The sequence below is a fragment of the Ctenopharyngodon idella genome, chromosome 23, assembly GCF_019924925.1.
Source record: "Ctenopharyngodon idella isolate HZGC_01 chromosome 23, HZGC01, whole genome shotgun sequence".
NCBI classification, from domain to species: Eukaryota; Metazoa; Chordata; class Actinopteri; order Cypriniformes; family Xenocyprididae; genus Ctenopharyngodon; species Ctenopharyngodon idella.
The window spans coordinates 8,577,098-8,599,002 of record NC_067242.1 but is presented as its reverse complement, the minus strand read 5'-3'; the positions used below and the strand labels follow the sequence as shown (position 1 = coordinate 8,599,002).

General features: G+C 36.4%; 3 protein-coding genes across 4 annotated transcripts; 1 reads left to right on the top strand and 2 right to left on the bottom strand.

Annotated features, from left to right (window-relative positions):
- Nucleotides 1-495: 495 nt before the first annotated feature.
- Nucleotides 496-9,096, bottom strand: riok3 (RIO kinase 3 (yeast)). Its single transcript, XM_051882465.1, has 13 exons — nt 8,811-9,096; nt 7,618-7,733; nt 7,052-7,194; nt 5,617-5,724; nt 5,071-5,180; nt 4,843-4,986; nt 4,409-4,536; nt 4,129-4,311; nt 3,808-3,967; nt 3,585-3,665; nt 2,303-2,392; nt 2,101-2,208; nt 496-1,145 (listed from the first exon to the last, which is right to left on the bottom strand). Exons 1-13 carry the CDS (start codon nt 8,844-8,846, stop codon nt 1,032-1,034), a joined length of 1,521 nt encoding a protein of 506 aa, XP_051738425.1. The 5' UTR covers nt 8,847-9,096; the 3' UTR covers nt 496-1,031.
- A 646-nt stretch (nt 9,097-9,742) lies between these two features.
- Nucleotides 9,743-14,650, top strand: LOC127506214 (transmembrane protein 241). Its single transcript, XM_051882480.1, has 15 exons — nt 9,743-9,934; nt 10,076-10,122; nt 10,237-10,314; nt 11,029-11,110; nt 11,227-11,304; nt 11,498-11,523; nt 11,660-11,711; nt 11,830-11,878; nt 12,013-12,058; nt 12,683-12,718; nt 13,023-13,057; nt 13,154-13,223; nt 13,399-13,492; nt 13,662-13,726; nt 13,809-14,650. Exons 1-15 carry the CDS (start codon nt 9,863-9,865, stop codon nt 13,864-13,866), a joined length of 888 nt encoding a protein of 295 aa, XP_051738440.1. The 5' UTR covers nt 9,743-9,862; the 3' UTR covers nt 13,867-14,650.
- On the bottom strand, nt 13,995-21,727 carry LOC127506211 (CDK5 and ABL1 enzyme substrate 1-like). 2 transcript variants are annotated; one of them, XM_051882469.1, is made up of 9 exons: nt 21,423-21,727; nt 21,193-21,282; nt 20,716-20,793; nt 20,547-20,646; nt 20,300-20,444; nt 19,320-19,423; nt 18,947-19,053; nt 18,655-18,862; nt 13,995-14,930 (listed from the first exon to the last, which is right to left on the bottom strand). In XM_051882469.1, the coding sequence occupies exons 1-9, from the start codon at nt 21,689-21,691 to the stop codon at nt 14,790-14,792; spliced, it is 1,242 nt and encodes a 413-aa protein (XP_051738429.1). In that variant the 5' UTR covers nt 21,692-21,727; the 3' UTR covers nt 13,995-14,789. The 2 variants fall into 2 exon arrangements, with proteins under 2 accessions (XP_051738429.1, XP_051738430.1); XM_051882470.1 differs by having other exon boundaries at nt 21,193-21,727.
- Between the last annotated feature and the right edge of the window lie 178 nt (nt 21,728-21,905).

Genomic DNA, 21,905 nt, shown 5'->3' with positions numbered 1-21,905 from the left:
CATAATGAAGTACAAAAAATTAGATGAATGAACTACTGACCATTGTTATTTTAGTATCATTGAGTATAACTTTTTTTATTAATATTTTGAATTAGTTTTTATTTTTATATTTTCAGTTAAGGTTTTTTTGGATTTTTTTTTTAAAATGTCTATATATCTATATATATATATATATATATATCTATATATCTATATATATATTTCAGTTTTAGTTATTTTACTACAAGTTAAACTAAATGAAAATGAGAAACGTTGCTGAAAAAGTTTTTTTTTTTTTGTTACAGATTGTTTTAAATAACTAAATTTTTTATGGTTTAGTTTTACTTAACTACAATAATCCTGCTACTGACCTTATGGATAAAATATGTCAAGCAACTATGAACTAACAAAACTGTTTCTGTTCCTATAAAATCACAAGTCAGACTTTTAAACTGTATTTGGTACGAACATGTCCTCGACTAAATAGCAGGTCGCAAATGAAGAACTCAAAGCATGCCAATTCAAGAGTTTATTTTCATCTTTACCTGATTTGACCACACATCTACATCAATAGTCATCTTAGCAGTAAAATGATTCCACATAAAAACCCAGGCTGCCAATTTCACGCTGAACAGCAGAACTGGAGCAATGTCCTGCGTTCTGCTCATTACTAAAGCTAGCATCAACACACATTCAGAGCATTCAGAGATTTTCAGGAGATCTTCACTGCCTGCTTGCTCTTTTGTGGAAGGAGACACATTTTTAACACCACACAATTCTAAAACATCACATGTGTCTATAGTTACTGGTTTCCTTTTTTTTTTTTTTTATGAATATCTGTTTTAACCATCTTCCAAAACTGTCTATTAAAAAAATGACAGGTTATGCTTGATGTCTCAAATGACCATGATGTGTCACTTTCAACATCGAGCAAACAGCAGAAGGATGGCGTGAGTATTTCACATGGACATGGGCGTTCGTCCCATTCCACACCTTATTGTGACAGGAGGAATTTTCTCTCCTTTATTTTTCAAATGACTGCTGTACTTGTGTTAATCATCATCATCAGTGTTTAATTGGGGTGGGCTGCCGTCATAGATGTCGTTGAAGTTTTTCTTGCCCGATTTCTGCACATGATCTTCATTTCTTTTCTCCAGGGCTTCAATCTGTAAAAATGCATGAAAGAATTGCTTTTTAATAACTAAGTTTTAGAAATTTGTTGGATCTTTTTGCCACCTTTCAAATCAAATAGCATCTAAACCACATATACACAATCTGAGAGATTTCTGTCCCTCCATTGACAGCTACGCAACTGAAACTTTGATGCTTCAAAAAGTTCATAAAGAGATTGTAAAATAATCCATATCAATCGAGCGGTTTGGTCCAAATTTTCTGAAGAGACACGATCTCTTTATATGATGAACAGATTTAATTTAGGCTTTTATTCAAGTATAAACATTGATCACAGCAAGCATAAACAGAAGCTCAACCGAACCTGCTTGACGCGTGAGAATAAAACTCTTCCGGAAGCTAAAACGTGCTGCGTAACATGCGAATGAATCTCGTTGGTTCTTGTGGAAGCTCAAATGTGTTGCGTAACACGAGAACGAACCTCATTAGTTCTTGCGGAAGCTCAAACGTGCTGCGTAACACGAGAATGAACCTCATTGGTTCTTGCTGAAGCTCAAACGTGCTGCGTAACTCGAGAATGAACCTCATTGGTTCTTGCTGAAGCTCAAACGTGTTGCGTAACACGAGAATGAACCTCATACGATCTCGACCTCAACAATCACTGTTATCCAATCAAGCAGATCGGATCATCAGCCAATCAGGACGCGGAAAACTTTTAACTATATATTCGTCCACTCAGTCCTTAATTGTTTCACAAAAACACCCAGCTATGTGCACATTTCCCGTGAATTTGGCTGGAATGTGTTTACATTACTTTGAGATCTGATCACAGTGCATCCTCGACTAGCTCTGGACCTGAACACACAGGTCAGATAACATTCCGATCACCAAAGTGTTTGTAAACGAGCCTTTGTTATCCATCATATTAGTCACAGTATCATTTGCTTTTTTAAAATGATTAAATTTAAAATAAACATTTAAAGTCCAGACCTGGGCTAAGAAATCAGCCTCATTGTCGCTGTTGATCTCCAGTCCAGACACGGTGTTGAACAGCTCGAATACATTGAGAGCCTCGGCCACACCAGCTTTCTGGAAAAACTGGAGAACAGAAAAGAGCATACATTAATGAGCAAAAGCTTGCTTTAGCTATCAGCATTGCTTTAATATGCCACAATATAGTTCAGACACTTACTGTGGCCACATTCCTGCAGTCCCTGAACAAGAACTCCAGACCGTGAGGGTGAGTGGGCTCTATGGACTGACTCACATCAATGAACCACACCTTCAAGAGCAAAAACAGAAAATAACTTCATGGGGTCATGATGCATTTGATGAAAATTCATTTACTCACCCTGATGTCGTTCCAAACCCTTAAGGACTTTCGTTCTTCTTCAAAACACTAATGAAAATATTTTTTATTAATTCTGTCCCTCCATTGAAAGTCTATTTACCCAAAACTCTGACACTTTAAAATTTTCATAAAGAGATCGTAAAATAAATCCATATGAATCAAGCTGTTTAATCCAAGTCTTCTTTGGTTTTCGGAAGCTCAAATGTGCTGCGTAACAACGAGAATGAACCTCATTCCTGCAAGCTTCTGTGACAAAAATCGAATGCTGAAAACATTGTTTTCTGATCAATGTTTATATGTGAATAAAAGCCTAAATTAAATCCGTTTATCATATAAAGCGATCGTGTCTCTTATATAACTTGGACTAAAACATTTTGAAGCATCAGAGTTTTGGGTGATGGAGGGACAGAAATCTCTCAGATTTCATTAAAAAGATCTTCATTTGTGTTCCAAAGATGAATGATAGTCTTCTGGGTTTGAAACAACTTGAGGGTGAGTAAATAGTGACAGAATTTTCATTTTTGGGTGAACTATCCCTTTAAGAGCTCCATTGTAAAACCAACAAGCTTGTAAACTACTGTTTAAAAGTTCGGAACCAGTAAGATTTTTTTCTTTTTGTAAAGAAATTAATACTTTTATTCAGTTAGGATGCATTAAATTGAACAAAAGTGACAGTAAAGACATTTATAATGTTATAAAAGGTTTCTATTTCAAATAAATGCTGTTTTTTTGGACTTTCTATTCATCAAAGAATCCTGAAAATAAATGTATCACAGTTTCCACAAAAATATGAAGCAGCTCAACTGTTTTCAACATTGATAATAATAATAAATGTTTCTTGAGCAGCAAATCAGCATATTAGAATGATTTCTGAGGGATCATGTGACACTTAAGACTGGAATAATGATGCTGAAAATACAGCTTTGATCACAGGAATAAATTACATTTACATCAAATAAATGCAGCCTTGGTGAGCGTAAGAGACTTCTTTCAAAAACATTAAAAAAATCATACCTCAGACCTCAAACTTTTGAACGTTCATGACAACATGAAAAGCCTTTCTTCGTGTGCAGAATTTAAAAAGATGTGCTACTAATAATGTCAGGACTAGCCTCATACAAACCTCTCCATTATGCCAGAGCATGTTGTATTCGCTCAAATCAGCATGAACCAGGTTACAGTCTTGATACAGCCGCTGCATCATCTGAGAGATGGTGAATCAAAAACAAATATCCAATTCATATTCATAGTCTTTATTAGTACCATTATTTATATAATTAAACAATGCTATGCAAAATTCTTTTACCAAATACCCATTTAACATTCTAGTGTTTCGGTATACTCACGTTTAGCACTTGATAGTACGCTTTCTTCATGTCCTCTGAACTCAGAATGGCGTCCTTCAGTTTAGGTGCAGGGACATGGTCCTGCCCAATGAATGACATCACAAGGATATGCTTCTTCAGAATCACCACATCCGGGCATGGGATCCCTGCTTTCTTTATCCTACATGGACATTTAAGTGTGTGTGAAAGAAAAATAGCACATAAATAAAGTACATTAAACAATAGTGTCATCTTATTTCATCTAGTGTAATTTATTACACTGTAGTGTCATCCAGTTAATCACTTGTATCATGATAAATGGATCAGATATCTTTCTTGTACCTGGTGAGGTTGTGCATCTCCTTCTCAGCCCACAGGCGTATAATTTTGCGAGGATTCAGCTTGCTGAAGCGGTCTTTGAAGCGGTAGTCGTCCTTGATATATTTGTCCCGGTTCTTAAACTCATTCAGGGTGGTCTTGAAAACCTTGAGGACACACTCTTCTGGAACAATCTTCTCTTCAAAGCTGTAGGAGACACAACGAGAGTAGTGTTGCTTAATAAATGCACATTTGTGCTAAATGTAAGACTTCAGCTAGTTGCACAATAATCCAATGCACCCACCTCCCTCCATTAGCGTGAAACACCACCGACTCTTTTCCTGTGCTGATGCAGCCGTTGATGCTCTCCAGTATCCCAGCATTCACCATTTTGTACATCAGTAGTCTGGTCTTGGGGTCCACAGCTTGTTCCTGGGAAAAATAGGACATTAAATATACAGTCACAACACACAAGTGAATACACTACATGTCTGAATGATATGTTGAGTCTCTAAAGTAAAGTAAGTTAAACTACAAATTAAATTAAATAAAACAAAAATAAAATAATAAATAAAGAATGGGTTGGGCTCTTTATACAACATTTCTTCTACAGTTTGAGCCCAAAAACCCCTAAAATAAAATAAAATAAAAAATGGGTTAGGTTCTTGGTCACAATGTTAAAAATTACGTGCCCTCATATATCATTTCATGTTGACTCTAAAAGGGAAAACTACTCACAGCAGTAGAGTGCTCTTTCTTCTCATGAAGTCGAGCGCTACGGCGCTGCTCTGTGTGGCAGTGGCGTTTCAGAGCGTTGTACACTTGGTTGGAGAGCTTCAGGTCCATGCCGATCCCATCTCCCACCTGCACCTCCGGAGCAAACTGCGTAGATGCATTCAGAGATTAAGATTAAGTGTAAAGACACTTCTCAAAATGTTATTTGGATAAAGTTGGATAAAGCCTTACATTATCCATGCGTGCTGTGTTCTTCCGTCCACAGACCTCCTCGTCGTGTTTGGTGGTGATGTTCTTGCCTTTCCCTACAAAGCCCTTTTTAGGGGTAGTGGTTGGTTTGTCTGAGCGAGTAAATAAAATGTAGTCAGATGAAAAATCAACTGGTAAGGATTTTAAGTGTAGCACAAACAAGCAGAAATTAAGCTGCAAATAAAATAAAATAAAATATTACATGAAAAGCTTAGACTTAAACTTGAAGTAATAAAATTACTAATACTAAAAATAAATTAAAGCTAAATATAATAAAATCAAACTAATAAGAATGAAAAAAGCACATAAAATGACTAAAATTTAAACAAAATATTAACATATAAAATAAAAGCTCATATCAAAATATTAATATAATAATTCTGTAATTCTCTCAAAATAAAATAAAATAAAATAAATAAAAAGAATATTAATTTAATTTAAAATTTATTTTAATTAATTAATAATATTAATAATCATATAATAATAAAATAATACTAAATAACACTGTTCTTTGGTATTGTAGCTCACCAGCTTTGTAGGGGTCATGGCGAGTGTCTTGCCAGTCCACCTCATCTTCAGAGCTGTCACTGTCCTCGTACGGATGAACCATGCGGTAGTTCTCAAAGGATATGGAGACTGGAAATGAATTGTTCAGGTTATATATACTGTGTATATATATATATATATATATATATATATATATATATATATTAATCACCAATGCACGTTCACACAATAATGTCTGCTCTTGCGTCAACACAACACGCATGTGTCGTGGTGCTGTTGTAAATGTGCTGGAGATGAATATTTTGTAAATAAATTGGTAAATGATGTTTATTCGCGCAAACAAAGCACTCGCATCACTTCATAAATTTGAGGTTGAACCACTGGAGTCACATGGATTACTTTAATGAGGTCTTTACTACCTTTTTGGGGCTTGAAAGTGGTAGTTGCGTAGACTGTCAATGGAGGGACCGAAATCTCTCCGATTTCATCAAAAATATCTTCATTTGTGTTCAGAAGATGAACGAAAGTCTTACGGTGTGGAACGACATGAGGTGCTATTATTGTTAGCTAAAACTAAAATTACAAAAACTAGAAATGTTTTCGGTAATTGAAATAAATGTGCAAATAAAATATAAATATTACATAAAAAGCTTAGACTTCAACTTAAGTACTAAAATTACTAAAACTGAAAATAAATTAAAGCTAAATAGAAATATAAAAAACAAACTAATAAGAATGATAAAAGCACATAAAATGACAAATATAATTAAAATGTAAATAAAAATCTAAAAATAAAAGCCAATTCAAAATCATAATAAATACTTAATTGTGTATTAATAATAAATAGTGCTATCAAATCGATTAATCGTGATTAATCACATCTAACATAAAAGTTTGTACATATATAATATGTGTGTATACATACATATACACACACATATATAAACAAACTTTTATTTTAGATGCGATTAATCACGATTAATTGATTTGACAGCACTATTAATAAAATAATTCTTCAAATAAAATGAGGGTGAGTAAATGATGACAGAATTTTCATATTGGGGCGAGCTAAGTCACCATGAAATCAAAATTGACAATTCTTGTTTTTTTATTGAATATTGCAGTATTTATTATAAACGATTCATCCGTGCACAACATTATTTTTAAAAATTCACGTGCCTCATAATCTTTATTCAAAATAACTTCCAATCTCTCTTGTAGCGACATCTCCTTTCTCTGATGACGTGTTTACTGGTGCGAGGGCAGGACAACCTGTCACTCACATGACATCGGCCAATAGCAAACCACAACCATACAATCAATTCTAAATGGATAAAATCAAGTCCCGCCCTACATTTTTTCTTGTTCGAGAAGCCGTTTCACTCAGATATGTGTCACAATAGGGAAGAAAAGACTATCGCACCTTCCGTTTCATACCGATTTTAAAGGGTTTTACCTTTGCTGTCTCCATTAAACTTCTTCTCCTCCCTGCGCAGCTGCGTATCAAACTCGCGATCAAACTCCATCTGAAGCATCTGGGCCAGTATCAGATCACTGGACGTGTCCGCTTCAGAAGTGCAGGTCAGCTTCAGGTCGGTACTGAAAATAATAATAAGTAAATACATACAAAAGATGTTTTCGCCATCAAATTTGGACTAAACCACTCAATTCATGTGGATTAGTTTTACGATCTCTATATGAACTTTTTGAAGTGTCAAAGTTTCAGTTATGTAGCTGTCAATGGAGGGACAGAAAGCTCAGATTTCATAAAAAAGATCTTCATTTGTGTTCCGAAGATGAATGAAAGTCTTATGGGTTTGGAACGACATGAGGGTGAGTAATTAATGACAGAAATTTCACTTTTGGCTGAACTAACTCTTTAATCATGCAACTCTACTTAGTTCACTATATCATATATTATTACCAGTGTTTCTACACATAGAAATAATCTAAACCTAAGACGGTGGGGTACTAGACTCGTAATAATTGTAATATTCTGATATGTAAGTTTGTAAGACTCACTCTGGGCAGTCTGGGAAAGTGCTGCCCTCCTCATCCAGCTGTCGGGCCAACTGCTCACTCATAACATCTGCCAGAGAGCAGGGTGATGGTGCAAGGACGGGAGCGCCCCAGGGGCTCTGGGAAAACAACAAAATAATCACATGAATGACTGATACACTCGATCACCAGAAGTTATGCTTACATTCCAACAACTAACACCATCAGCAGTGGACAAGCAGAATAAAAGCCCTGTCACATGTGCCATGAATAGTAATTACATTGAAATAGTCAAATTGAGTTTTATATTCATGACAGTTAGAGCATGTCAGACATTTGCTCTCTTTGATACAGGTCTACAGGGTGATGGGAATTCAATGTGAAGTCTCAAGCAGTGCTATTATTGTTAGCTGAAACTAAAATTAAAATGACAAAAACTAGAAATGTTTTCGGTAATTGAAATAAATGTGCAAATAAAATATAAATATTACATAAAAAAAGCTTAGACTTCAACTAGTACTAAAACTGATTAAAATATAATTAAAATGCAAACTGAAAATATAAAAATAAAAGCCAATTCAAAATCTTAATACTATAATTGTGTATTAATAATAAATAGTGCTGTCAAATCAATTAATCATGATTAATCGCATATAACATAAAGGTTTGTACATAATATGTGTATACATACATATACGCACACACATATATAAACAAACTTTTATTTTAGATGTGATTAATCACGATTAATCGATTTGACAGCACTAATAATAAAATAATTCTTCAAATAAAATTGAAGAAATCAAAATAAATTAATATTAATTAAATTTGATATTGATAAAATAATATTAATAATGTAAATAATAATAAAATAATACTTAATGACACTGTTCTTAAGTATTGTAATATTTATTTGACCTACTTATTAACACTCAACCCTTATGACTCAAGTCATTTCAAGAATTTCAAAGTCCACATGCTGAAGATGCCCTCACCCATGAACAATTACCTGGGTAAAGTTCATCACTGTTTAACTCCAATCCAGTGGTCAGAGTTTGAGTCATCATCACATGTTAGGCAGGTTTAAACTCATTACTCACCCTTCCGTTGTATAATGGTTGACACAGGCCCTGTACTAAACAAACTCATATTTTTAACACTTGCCCGATATTTTTCCCCGAAGAAAAACAACACATCAAACAGTTAGGAAATCTCACCTTGGTTTCTTTTGTAGATACTTCAAGTTGGTCCATGTTGGTTGACAGAAGGTTTAGATTCAAGAACGTAACGCTTGTAATACTTTCTTCGAGCGGTGATAAGAGTAAAAACCGTGTAAGGTTCGTTAATATCGGCTTCAATCTGATATGTAACAGTACTTATGACTATCTTTGGCCAAGACCGCTAAAACGAGGCTTAAAACAAGTAGTTGATTCGTTACCGACAGTGTGTCAGATAAAAATAGATGTGAGATACAATCTACAATGGTTGGTACGGACAACCCATTATGACGCATTGACTCTGTTTTTCAAAATAAAAGTACGAAAAAATAAATATAAATTGTTGATATATAATGTTTATAATTGTGTAAACACTGTTCAGTTATGTCCACTTCTTTTTCTTTTATGTTATGAAAACAAAAAGTATTATTATTAGATTATTATTAATTTATTTACCCTTTTGCTTTCAAAACCATTCATTTATTTTTTCCTTTCATGGTAAGAACTGATCACTTTATAAATGCACTTAAAATATTTAATCATCTCATTTATCATTTAAATGGTTGTAATTAAAATATAACAAGAATTTATGAATTTATTTAATTCAATGTAGGCTAAATTATTTTATTTAATATAATTTTATTCTATTTCTGTCGTTGTGGTGATTTGTACATTTGCATTGAATTTTTTTTATATATACAGCAGAATGCTGCTTATTGATTTGCAAAATAAAATAAAATGGAAGAATAAAAGGCATCCGTGATAAAATATTTTATTATGTATCACTAATAATAATAAAATAATAATAATATGCTATGCCTTTCCCGTTAATATTTTTTTTCTCTCAATTCATTAAGATACTTCTCAAAAATGCTTTCCTCATTTAGCGCAGATTTCATTCAGACTTTTATTGGTGAAAAATGTGCTGCGTGTCAAAGTGGGCGTGGCCAGCAGAAGAGAGGAAGTGCAGATGAGCTGTCAGAACAACAGTGAAGAAAAAGAGTGTGAGAGAAGCTGTGCATGAAACCAAAGTTACTAATGCATCCAATCCAATGAATGTTGCTCGAGTGATACTTGTTCTAATATTCTGCACACTGTTCATAACATCTTATTTCACAAATAAGGTAAATTGACTTTATTATACTTTGGACAGAACCAGTGTGTGTTTGTCTTGTTGTTTTGGGTTGCATCTTCTGAATGCAATTATAGTAAAGCTGACAGGTACTATAATTCACAACAATGTACAATTGTTCTTTGCTTTACAGTATGTCCTGTCTATCTTAAAGTTTACATTTCCAACCATTTTTCAGGGGTACGTATTTATATTCGTGACATTATTCCTAGGCTATAATCAAAATTCAGTTCCTCATTTACATGATATTTCAATATTTATCTTTTATTTATCTTTATCATTAACTCTGTCCAGGTGGCAGACCTCTACTGGGGCTCTACTGCTACTGGTTACATGGAAAGTTGGTTTGGTGGAAATCAATGGATTCTCCAGGTAACTAAATTATGCACTTACTTATATAATACATGAATTATTATTTGTGCATTTATATATTTATACACAGATTATTATAGGGATGCACGAAACATCGGCCACCATATCGGTATCGGGCACTAAATAAAAGTTTTTATAGAAGTTTCCGCCACTAAATAAAAAAAATAAAAACCGTAATTGCGACTTTTTATCTCACAATTGCAAGTTATTCCCCCAGTTTCACAGACAAGGCTTAAGCTAGTCCTATACTAAAATGCATGTTTGAGCTGTTTTAACTGAAAGAAACTCGAACTGACATACCTTAAAATAAATCAGTGCCATTGTTTTGTCTCAAGATGTACACCAGTAATGTTTTTTTCTGGTGTATGTTTATAAAAGATACTTAAATATCCTAATTTAATTCTGGCTTAGACTAAGCCCTGTCTGTGAAACCGGGCCATAAAGTCAGAATTGCAAGATATAAACTCGCAATTGCATGATATAAAGTCACAATTCTGAGATATAAACTCACAATTGCAAGAAAAAAAGTCAGAATTCTGAGATAAAAAGTCGCAAACTGTTTTTATTTTTTATTTAGTGGCGGAAACAGGCTTTCATAGTTATCAGCTTTTAAAAATAAAGAATTATCGGTTATCTGTATCGGCCAAAATGTTCATATCGGTGCATCCCTAGATTATTATGATATGTTTATTAATATTTGCGTTTGTTATCTAGATCTGCAGCATTTTCACAGCTTCCTGGATCCTTTTTATTTATTGGAAACATTTATGCGGGGTCCAAAGCACTGTCGCTTTTGGTAAGTACTCAAAATATGTTATGAAAAGTAGAAAGACTGAGACTGAATGTGCAACCTTTTTATTCGCTTATGTTAAAATATGTTTTTCTTTCCTCTTTTTTTTTTTTTTTTTTTAGCCCATTCCTTTTTTCTTCGTGTTACAAAATGTCTCTGAAGTCTTTGTTTTTCTCATGGTAACAGTAATGCACAGAGAGGTACGTCTGAATCCTGCTTAGTTAATTCATGCAGTTGGTATAAAAAATAAACATTTTTGCATGCTTTTTCATCAGAATTTATTTAGTAGGATTAGAAGTCTTAATTCGGCTTGTTTTTAATAGTATTCTCATAGTATTTAAGATATCACATCATTGTTACCATTCTAATATTATTTGTATTTGCATTATTCAGAAATCTTCATGGATGAAATTATTAAGGTATGTTTCTTTCAACCAAATAGTCTAAAATGACTTGAAAAGAGCTTGTTTATGCTTTTAAATCTCTTAAACAAATATTGTATAAAAAAACAAAGACTAAACTATAGATGTTTTTAATGAAATGATATTTTTATAGTGTGTGTATGCTGCTGGGATCTTCCGCCAGCCTTATTCTGTACAATCCTCTGGTATGTTCACTCTCGCATACATAATGTTGATGTTCTGTGAGTTCTCAATGTTCCCTGTAACAGTAAAAATCTCCATTTCATATGTTCCCTTTATGGTCCCATACGTCTCACCTCTCAGTTTGGTCCCAGTGGCTACATATGGGCGTCCATCCATCTGTTCTGTGTTGGTGAGTGTGTTTTTATTTGTTGTGGGAGCCAGAATTATATGAGTAACAAACTTAAACTTATAGAGAAATTCTGGACATATGAAATTGTGCATTTTTCCTGTGTGTTTTTTGATCTTGTCTCTTTTCTATTTTAGGTGCATATAAAGTATTCCAGAAAAATACAAAGACAAGCCATCTGAGGTGGTTTACTGTTTTTATGTACACCACCATTCAAAAGTTTGTGGTCAGTAAGATTTTTTAAAAATGTTTATGAAAGAAGTCACTTATGCTTACCAAGGCTGCATTTATTTGATCAAAAATACAGTAAATTTATTACTATTTAAAATAACTTGTTTTGTATATGAATATATTGTAAAATGTCATTTATTCCTGTGATCAAAGCTGGATTTTCAGCATCATTACTCCAGTCTTCAGTGTCACATGATCCTTCAGAAATCATTCTAATATGATGATTTGCTGCTCAAGAAACTTTTCTCATTATTATCAAATTATAAAATTATAAATTATAAAAATTGTGCTGCTTCATCTGTTTGTGCAAACCACAATATATAACCATGATAGATTTATTTATTTATTTTCAGGACTAATTTTAAATTGAAATCTTTTGAAATTCTTTACTGTAACTTTTGATCAATAAAAGTATTAATTTCTTAAAAGAAACCTTATTGACCCCAAACATTTAAAATGTGAATGTATGTTGTTATTGCTTATACTGTAAGTAAATGCCTGGTAACATAATAGAAATATTATGTTATCTATTAAATATCTCATAATAAGTGTCATTTTCAATGTGTAATATTACAGTGATCTTGAAGAGCAATTCATCAACTATGTGACCAGGTAAATGGATAAATATGAACATTAATGTCAATCTTTATATATTCACTGTCAGATTTTGACACATGTGTATTTTGAATGCATACACAGTATATAAATGTATTATAAAATATCTTATATAACAATTTGACAGAATTTTCATTTTTGAGTGAACTATCCCTTTAAGAAATGAAAAGCTACACACTCCATCAATTAGAGTTAGAAGAACTGTTCCCAAACATATAACATGCTAATAATCACTGCAGTATTTGCCTGTTTAAATCCAAACAGCGACTTCCAGTTAATTTTACACATTTTTTTTTTTCAGTGCATTGTTACTTGCCTCACTTGCACACTCAACAGGTAATAATGCATTTTATGCTAGCGTATTATTTTTGTCTACAGCTCTATAATTTTCTGCCATGATCTATGTGTAATTCATGGTGTCCTGTCTTTCAGGTGACCTGTCTGGTGCCTTAGATTTCCCTCTCTTGACCTCATACAGGTTCCATACTGGCTGCTTGGGCAGGTAAGACAAACACTCAGTGGGGATTGTTGTACATACTAATGCATTAAAAGCTGGCATGACTTATTGGATTTTTTGCAATAAGGATTTCAACTGCAAAAAGCATTGTCATTTTGTTATAAGAAATTGATTGTGTTTGCAAATCTTATGTTCATTAGAAATCAATTTCATTTCATAGCGCTATATTCAGCTTTTGTCTGATGTTGGCAACCGTAAAACTGAAGAACAGTCTGCCTCAGGAGCACTGTGGAGTCTGCTGCTTCCTGGCCAAGGTGAGACAGACAGACCTCTGAAAATTATATTTTGAACCACAGTTATTCTTTGTTTAGTGTCTCCATTTAATTAGTGTGTCCAATCAGGACTGTTAGAGGCCGGTTTCACACCACATGCATTGCAGCACTTGCAAAAAAATTTGAAACAATGTTTTTTGATTGGATGCAGGTACTGGCCTCAGGTCTTTCCCTTTCCACATTCAACACTGAGCTCAGTCCGGTGACACTGTGCTGGTGAGTTCATAACAGCTTTATGTTAGGCAAAAGTCTATTGACTTATAGTGTGACAGTATATTGTTTTTGTTTTACTCATTAGCGTCTTCCTGAACTACACCGGAGAGGCCTTGTTCCTGTATTCTGACAAATTTCATTAAGTTTGTTGAAGAAAATGGCCAGTGCCTTTGAAGATTCTCCAAATCAGTCACTTCAAGGCTTTATAAATTGACCAAAGCCAGTTGCCGCAATGAGATTATTCCAATATAAGCCTTGAAACGCCCAAAACTCTTTTTTTACTCCTTTTGTTTTTCTGTATTTTTCTATTTACTTCTCTTTTCACCCCCTTATTTCCAGTCTGAGACACTTTAAACCAAATATTTGGGGAAAAAAATTATATATATAGTTGTTTACCATTTACTGTAATTTCCTACATTTTAATGTGGGCAGTTAATTGTAGTCTAATTCAGACTCTGTTCTGTTTTTGCACCAGAAGTTTTGTACAATTTTTCAAGATGTTCTATTTCAGAAGCAGTGTTTGTACTTCCTGTTAGTGTTCAACCTTTCCACATCATTGTCCTGCAGTGTTTACTTTTAAGAGTCCTGGATCACATCCTGAATACTGTCCCACCTTAGATCAGTATGCTTTATGAGAATGAATTAAGATGAAATGGGAAAACATCAGTGCATGAGCCCTCTGTAGCTCTAATGTGGTTTTTAAAAATATTTTTGTTACATAAAGATGTGGTAAAAAATTAGTCCTGCAAAAAGTACTGTGATTTATTATTGCATTTACTGTATTTCAGAGACACTTTGTATACTGTAATTTTGTATTTCTAAAGCTTCTCTCATTGAAATTGACCATGTATTTTATTATGAAATAATTCTGTTTTCTTAGTATTTTAAATCACTTTTTTGCAAAAGTAAATAAAAGAATTCCATTGACCATTTTTCAAAGATGTTTTCTGATGAAAAATACAATTAAATGATGTAACAGAATTTGATTTCAAATATTTGTAATTACACTTGATCTGTAAGTTAAATACAGAGCAAATAATGTAGGTTTTGAGGATCTGGTCTGGGTTCAGGTGGTCTGCAGCAGGCGTCTGTAGTGCGGTAAGATCTCATGCTGTGGCAAATGCAGTTTAAACTCGAGCGCCACCAGCACGGGAAACTCCAGTGATAAAAGTTCCCTGCGATTCAAACGCAGTCTCTCCTCCAGTCTCTAACGGAAATTGACAGTGAGGAATAATTGAGTCTCTTGCAAAGGTTTTTTCACACTGCGCTTAACCCCGGGTTATCGTTGTTCTAAACCCCGCTTTTAACCCTGGGTAAAGGTACGTTTCACACTTGTAATTTAGAAGCAGAGTTAATGTAACCCCTCCGCATGGGAGGCAGGCATGCTAACAAGGATGCTAAAGACAAAGTGGTGCTCACTACAGAGCCAAATGACGTCCAGCTCCCCCTCTCTGGGCGTCATGGGTGGAGTTTGACCTAGTCCAGCTTCCCCTCTCTGAACGTCATGGATGGAATTTGACCTAGTCCAGCTTCCCCTCTCTGAACGTCATGGATGGAGTTTGACCTAGTCCAGCTTCCCCTCTCTGAACATCATGGATGGAGTTTGACCTATCCAGCTTCCCCTCTCTGAACGTCATGGATGGAGTTTGACCTAGTCCAGTTCCCCCTGTCTGAACGTCATGGATGGAGTTTGACCTAGTCCAGCTTCCCCTCTCTGAACGTCATGGTTGGAGTTTGACCTAGTCCAGCTTCCACTGTCTGAACGTCATGGATGGAGTTTGGCCTAGTCCAGCTTCCCCTCTCTGAACATCATGGATGGAGTTTGACCTAGTCCAGCTCCCCCTCTCTGAACGTCATGGATGGAGTTTGACCTAGTCCAGCTTCCCCTCTCTGAACGTCATGGTTGGAGTTTGACCTAGTCCAGCTTCCACTGTCTGAACGTCATGGATGGAGTTTGACCTAGTCCAGCTTCCCCTCTCTGAACATCATGGATGGAGTTTGACCTAGTCCAGCTCCCCCTCTCTGAACGTCATGGATGGAGTTTGACCTAGTCCAGTTCCCCCTGTCTGAACGTCATGGATGGAGTTTGACCTAGTCCAGCTTCCCCTCTCTGAAAGTCATGGTTGGAGTTTGACCTAGTCCAGTTCCCCCTGTCTGAACGTCATGGATGGAGTTTGACCTAGTCCAGCTTCCACTGTCTGAACGTCATGGTTGGAGTTTGACCTAGTCCAGTTCCCCCTCTCTGAACGTCATGGATGGAGTTTGACCTAGTCCAGCTTCCCCTCTCTGAACGTCATGGGTGGAGTTTGACCTAGTCCAGCTTCCACTGTCTGAACATCATGGTTGGAGTTTGACCTAGTCCAGTTCCCCCTCTCTGAACGTCATGGATGGAGTTTGACCTAGTCCAGCTTCCCCTCTCTGAACGTCATGGTTGGAGTTTGACCTAGTCCAGCTTCCACTGTCTGAACGTCATGGATGGAGTTTGACCTAGTCCAGCTTCCCCTCTCTGAACGTCATGGTTGGAGTTTGACCTAGTCCAGTTCCCCCTGTCTGAACGTCATGGATGGAGTTTGACCTAGTCCACCTTCCCCTCTCTGAACGTCATGGATGGAGTTTGACCTAGTCCAGCTTCCCCTCTCTGAACGTCATGGTTGGAGTTTGACCTAGTCCAGTTCCCCCTGTCTGAACGTCATGGATGGAGTTTGACCTAGTCCAGCTTCCACTGTCTGAACGTCATGGTTGGAGTTTGACCTAGTCCAGTTCCCCCTCTCTGAACGTCATGGATGGAGTTTGACCTAGTCCAGCTTCCCCTCTCTGAATGTCATGGGTGGAGTTTGACCTAGTCCAGCTTCCACTGTCTGAACATCATGGTTGGAGTTTGACCTAGTCCAGTTCCCCCTCTCTGAACGTCATGGATGGAGTTTGACCTAGTCCAGCTTCCCCTCTCTGAACGTCATGGATGGAGTTTGACCTAGTCCAGCTTCCACTGTCTGAACGTCATGGATGGAGTTTGACCTAGTCCAGCTTCCCCTCTCTGAACGTCATGGTTGGAGTTTGACCTAGTCCAGTTCCCCCTGTCTGAACGTCATGGATGGAGTTTGACCTAGTCCACCTTCCCCTCTCTGAACGTCATGGTTGGAGTTTGACCTAGTCCAGCTTCCCCTCTCTGAACGTCATGGATGGAGTTTGACCTAGTCCAGCTTCCCCTCTCTGAACGTCATGGATGGAGTTTGACCTAGTCCAGCTTCCCCTCTCTGAACGTCATGGTTGGAGTTTGACCTAGTCCAGTTCCCCCTGTCTGAACGTCATGGATGGAGTTTGACCTAGTCCAGCTTCCCCTCTCTGAACGTCATGGTTGGAGTTTGACCTAGTCCAGTTCCCCCTGTCTGAACGTCATGGATGGAGTTTGACCTAGTCCACCTTCCCCTCTCTGAACGTCATGGTTGGAGTTTGACCTAGTCCAGCTTCCCCTCTCTGAATGTCATGTTTGGAGTTTGACCTAGTCCAGCTTTCCCTCTCTGAACGTCATGGATGGAGTTTGACCTAGTCCAGTTCCCCCTGTCTGAACGTCATGGATGGAGTTTGACCTAGTCCAGCTTCCCCTCTCTGAACGTCATGGTTGAAGTTTGACCTAGACCAGCTTCCCCTCTCTGGACGTCATGGGTGGAGTTTGACCTAGTCCAGTTCCCCCTGTCTGAACGTCATGGATGGAGTTTGACCTAGTTTAGGTCCCCCTCTCTGGGCATCATGGGTGGAGATTGACCTAGTCCAGCTTCCCCTCTCTGAACGTCATGGTTTGACCTAGTCGTTATGGGTGAAGTTTGACCTAGTCCAGCTATTCCAGCTTCCCCTGTCTGGACGTCATGGATGGAGTTTGACCTAGTCCAGCTTCCCGTCTCTGGACATCATGGGTGGAGTTTGACCTAGTCGTTATGGGTGGAGTTTGACCTAGTCCAGCTAGTCCAGCTTCTCCTCTCTGGACATCATGGGTGGAGTTTGACCTAGTCGTTATGGGTGGAGTTTGACCTAGTCCAACTAGTCCAGCTCCCCCTCTCTGGACATCATGGGTGGAGTTTGACCTAGTCCAGCTAGTCCAGCTTCTCTCTGGACATCATGGGTGGAGTTTGACCTAGTCGTTATGGGTGGAGTTTGACCTAGTCCAAGTAGTCCAGCTCCCCCTCTCTGGACATCATGGGTGGAGTTTGACCTAGTGCAGTTCCCCCTCTCTGGACGTCATGGATAGAGTTTGAGTAGGTTTATGGAGTTATGGGTAGGTTTAGGGTGTGGCTGGACCTTCAAGCTCCACCCCTTACTAGCTGGACATCATCTCCACCTATTGGCTCTGCAGTGAGGTTTACTCTCACAGCTCTTACTAGCTGGCCTGTGTTACACTAGCACCGCTTTTTACCCAGAGGTTTGAAACCCTGCTCCAGAACAGGGTTAGCACTGCTTTTGTTGATCCTGGAACAACATTCCTGTCCAAAAACATAGTCCTAACCCTATCCCTACCCCTAAACCTACCCCTGCCCATAAAATCAGAGGGAAATGACAGGTAAATAACACTGTTCTAGAAGCACCCAACCGTGGTTGTAAGCCTAAACTTGACATTAACTGTAAACCTATCCCTCAAATCTGATTGGTTGATTGGAATGTTGTAAACATACCGCGTACTGTGTTCGTCCAATCAGTGACAGTGACGCCTCAAACATGCAAATAAGGATGCCACTAATGTACAGTGTGAAATGTCAGCTTATGAATACTCAGGAATAATTGTTAACCCTGGGTAAATTATGAGCAAAGTGAAACGTGAAGCAAGATAACCCACTCAGATTAGTCGGGTTTAGAATGACCCAGGGTTAAATATTTAAAGTGTGAAAAGACCTTATTAGAAAATCATGGAGCACATATTAATATCATAGTGCTTTACTTACATCTATAAGGTGCTTGACCTCTGGCTTCTTGAGGTCATTGCTTATTTTGGCAGCGAGTAGGATACAAGCTCCAGCGCAAAGTTTGCGATTCTGCTTGTCCAGTTTACCGTGCAGGGCGAGTTTTTCAAAGTAGACATGAGCCATAGCAATTGTCGGTTCTTCATACCCACAGTCCTCCTGGGCCAACTTACGGATCTCTCTTTTCAGACTGAGGATTGTCAGAGTACAGGAAAATAATACGTGATGCAGTTAGATATGAATATTTTTAAGTTGTGTAACTGGAAGCCGGTACCTTCTGATTTTGCTGAGGGTCAGTTGAACATGAGGAAACTTTTCGCTGAATGTTTCGTTCATGTCTTTCTTCAGGTCGGAGGGCTTCACATATTCAATGACCGAAGTCTGAAAAAATCAACACAGAGCAAGGAAATACTTAACAATTTGAACAGTTTCAAATGCTGCGCTTAATTCATTGTACAGAAAAAGAGTTTTTGATTTCATGATTTTTAGAACTTTTTTATTACAATGATGCCTTTTTTCTTCAATAAGAAGCATTATATTTATCAAGGCTGATATGAAACTGTCATATAATGTTACAATAATAACACTAAGAACAAAAATGTTCTTGTTTGACCAGCTTCATATGTGTCGGCTGATTTTGCTCTCACCATATAAGATGGAAAGACAATCACTCGTTTGTGTTTCCCACACGGCCACTGAGGGTCATCCAGAAGATTTGGGTCATAATCATCAATGTTTCTCCCTTTGAATCCTGTTTTATAAAAAATATAGGGGGAATTCTGGAAATTAAAAAAGAGAAAAATAGGACAGAAAAAAAAATATTTTCATTCTAAATGGATGTGCAAATATTTTTACTTATAAATTAATAATATTAATTTATAATACTTTTGTACTACTACTACTAATAGTTTATAATTCATGATGAGCTGATTTTACAATTATCACTCAAAATAATTAAGTTATTAAATTTAATTAATAAACAAAAACAAACAAATATTGTTTTACTAATACTAATAATATTAATTTATAATTTTTTAACTGCTTTTGCAATTGTCACTCAAAATAAAATAATTAAATTAAATTATTAATTTAAATACATAAATACTATGAATTTATAATATTTTTTATTGATACTAATATTAATTTATGAACTGCTTTTGCAATTGTCACTCAAAATAAAATAATTAAATGAAGTTATTACATTTAAACATATAAACAAGCAAAAAATATTTATAATATTTGTACTAACACTAATTTATAATTTATGAACTGCTTAATTATCACTCAAAATAAGTTTTAAATTCAAATACATAAACAGATAATATTAATTTATACTTTTTACTAATACTAATAATATTAATTTATAATTTATGAACTGATTTTGCAATTATTGCTCAAAAATAAAATAATTTAAGTTATTAAATTTAAATACATAAATAATATTAATTTATAATTTTTTTACTAATACTATAATATTAATTTATCATTTATGAACGGCTTTTGCAATTGTCACTCAAAATGAAATAATTAAATCAAATTGGTAAATTTAAAGTAAATAAATAAATAAAAGAATGAATAAATAAACAAAAAAAATGATCATTAATCTTGACATATCTTCCTCACTGACCTCTCTTTGTGCCAGTCTGAGAGAGGACACTACATGCTGGACTCAAAACACATTGTGACCCAGAATGCCGTGTGAAGACGTCAGGGCCGCCACTGCTGTCACTCAAGGCATTCGTGTGAGACAGAAGTTTTGTGTACGACACTGTCTGAGGGTTTGGGAAAAAATATTAGTTATAAACTGGAATAGATGAAATAAGTCATTTTAAGCAGTTCTGTAAAGCAGCAGTGGTTTGTGGAGTGAACCTCACCTTACCCTTGACTCCAGGTTCAACACCGTCCAGACCAATCACTGCGTCTTTAGTCGCTCCACTGAAGCTCTTCTGATGTCCGCAGTCTAACCTTTGATCGCTGTAGAAAACAGCTGTGTTTGAGACTATCAAATCTGGACCTTCTGATGTAAAAAGAAGCAGGACTCACTTGATCTGACTGAAGTCTCGATAGGGCAGGGCAGAAAACATCCCGTATAAAGCTCTTCTAGCACTGATCAAAACTATCCTATTCAGACAGGAACATAAGACACAATTTATTATCATTTAAGAATGACCTCTGAGAGTAAAATGTGTTTTCTCTTTTATTAGCATTCAAATCTTTCACCTTTATCTTTCTTCCTTCCATCCACCTTTGAATTGAACACTTTTTAATCTGTGGTTTGAAAGAATTATTTAATATTAATCTACTTTTTGTCTAGAGTTTGTGTGGAAACGCTGTCATAAACATGTGCTGTTCTCCCCAGAAGTGCCACTTGATCCTGCTGTTGATTTCAGTCCAATGAAGCAGATCGCACTAAATAAATACTGCAGAATAATAAACCCTGACAGACCTCTGACCTTATTGTCAAGTGTTACCATATTTTTAGTTCAGATATTTGTCAATAATTTGGGGAAAAAAACTAACCTTCCATTGCGAGTGTCATGTTGTCTCATGTTTTTGATGAAGTGAATCCGTCTGCTGCTCCTGGGACATACGTCACTTATGCAAGTCTTACTGTAAGAGAACACAGTGAATAATAGTTTACATTGCAGTGCTCACACAATCGGTCATTTAAAATGTCTCAAAAGTATTTCAATAGTGCTGAATATTCCAGGAGAGGTTTTGAAAGGAAAAAAAAAAAAAAAAAACTAGACCTCTGAAGCTCTTTGGAGATGTTCACTTTGGATTCATTGTCCAGAAGAGATGTTCTCACTGTGCTCCCCGTCTGGTCTTCACACTCCTCTTTACTGGAGTGTTGTTCTCCTGAATCCGTCTGTGATCTTATGATTGGAGCAGATGCTGAAAGCATGACTCTGGCTCCATTTTCAGCTTTACCAAGATCCCCATTCGCCTCCACTGGCTTTCCATCCAGAGAGATGGTGTTCAGGAAAGAGAGAGCCGCCTGCCTCTGTCTGCGATCCATCTCAGCAGGTCACCGTAAGAAAAGAAACCCTGACTGAAAACGCTGCTCCCTGCAGCTGTCCTCTCCTGAACTCAAGCACACTTCAAGAGCCACGCATGGCTTTCTTCATAATGACACATAAATAGTATAAGTCAGTGGTTTTCAAATGGCTTTGCTTCAGGAGCCACTTTTTCATTGGGAATCAAGTGGCGAGCCAACACAGTACAAGAAATGA

Coding starts and splice junctions, on each gene's coding strand:
- riok3 (XM_051882465.1), bottom strand. CDS start 8,846: ATGGACCAACTTGAAGTATCTACAAAAGAAACCAAG. Junction 5,181..5,616: donor CCATGACCCCTACAAAGCTG/GTGAGCTACAAT, acceptor TTACTCGCTCAG/ACAAACCAACCACTACCCCT. Junction 3,666..3,807: donor CGTACTATCAAGTGCTAAAC/GTGAGTATACCG, acceptor ACCATCTCTCAG/ATGATGCAGCGGCTGTATCA.
- LOC127506214 (XM_051882480.1), top strand. CDS start 9,863: ATGAATGTTGCTCGAGTGATACTTGTTCTAATATTCTGCACACTGTTC. Junction 12,059..12,682: donor ACAAAGACAAGCCATCTGAG/GTGGTTTACTGT, acceptor GTAATATTACAG/TGATCTTGAAGAGCAATTCA. Junction 13,224..13,398: donor CATACTGGCTGCTTGGGCAG/GTAAGACAAACA, acceptor TTCATTTCATAG/CGCTATATTCAGCTTTTGTC.
- LOC127506211 (XM_051882469.1), bottom strand. CDS start 21,691: ATGGATCGCAGACAGAGGCAGGCGGCTCTCTCTTTCCTGAACACCATC. Junction 21,283..21,422: donor ATCTCCAAAGAGCTTCAGAG/GTCTAGTTTTTT, acceptor GTTCTCTTACAG/TAAGACTTGCATAAGTGACG. Junction 20,647..20,715: donor CGAGACTTCAGTCAGATCAA/GTGAGTCCTGCT, acceptor TGTTTTCTACAG/CGATCAAAGGTTAGACTGCG.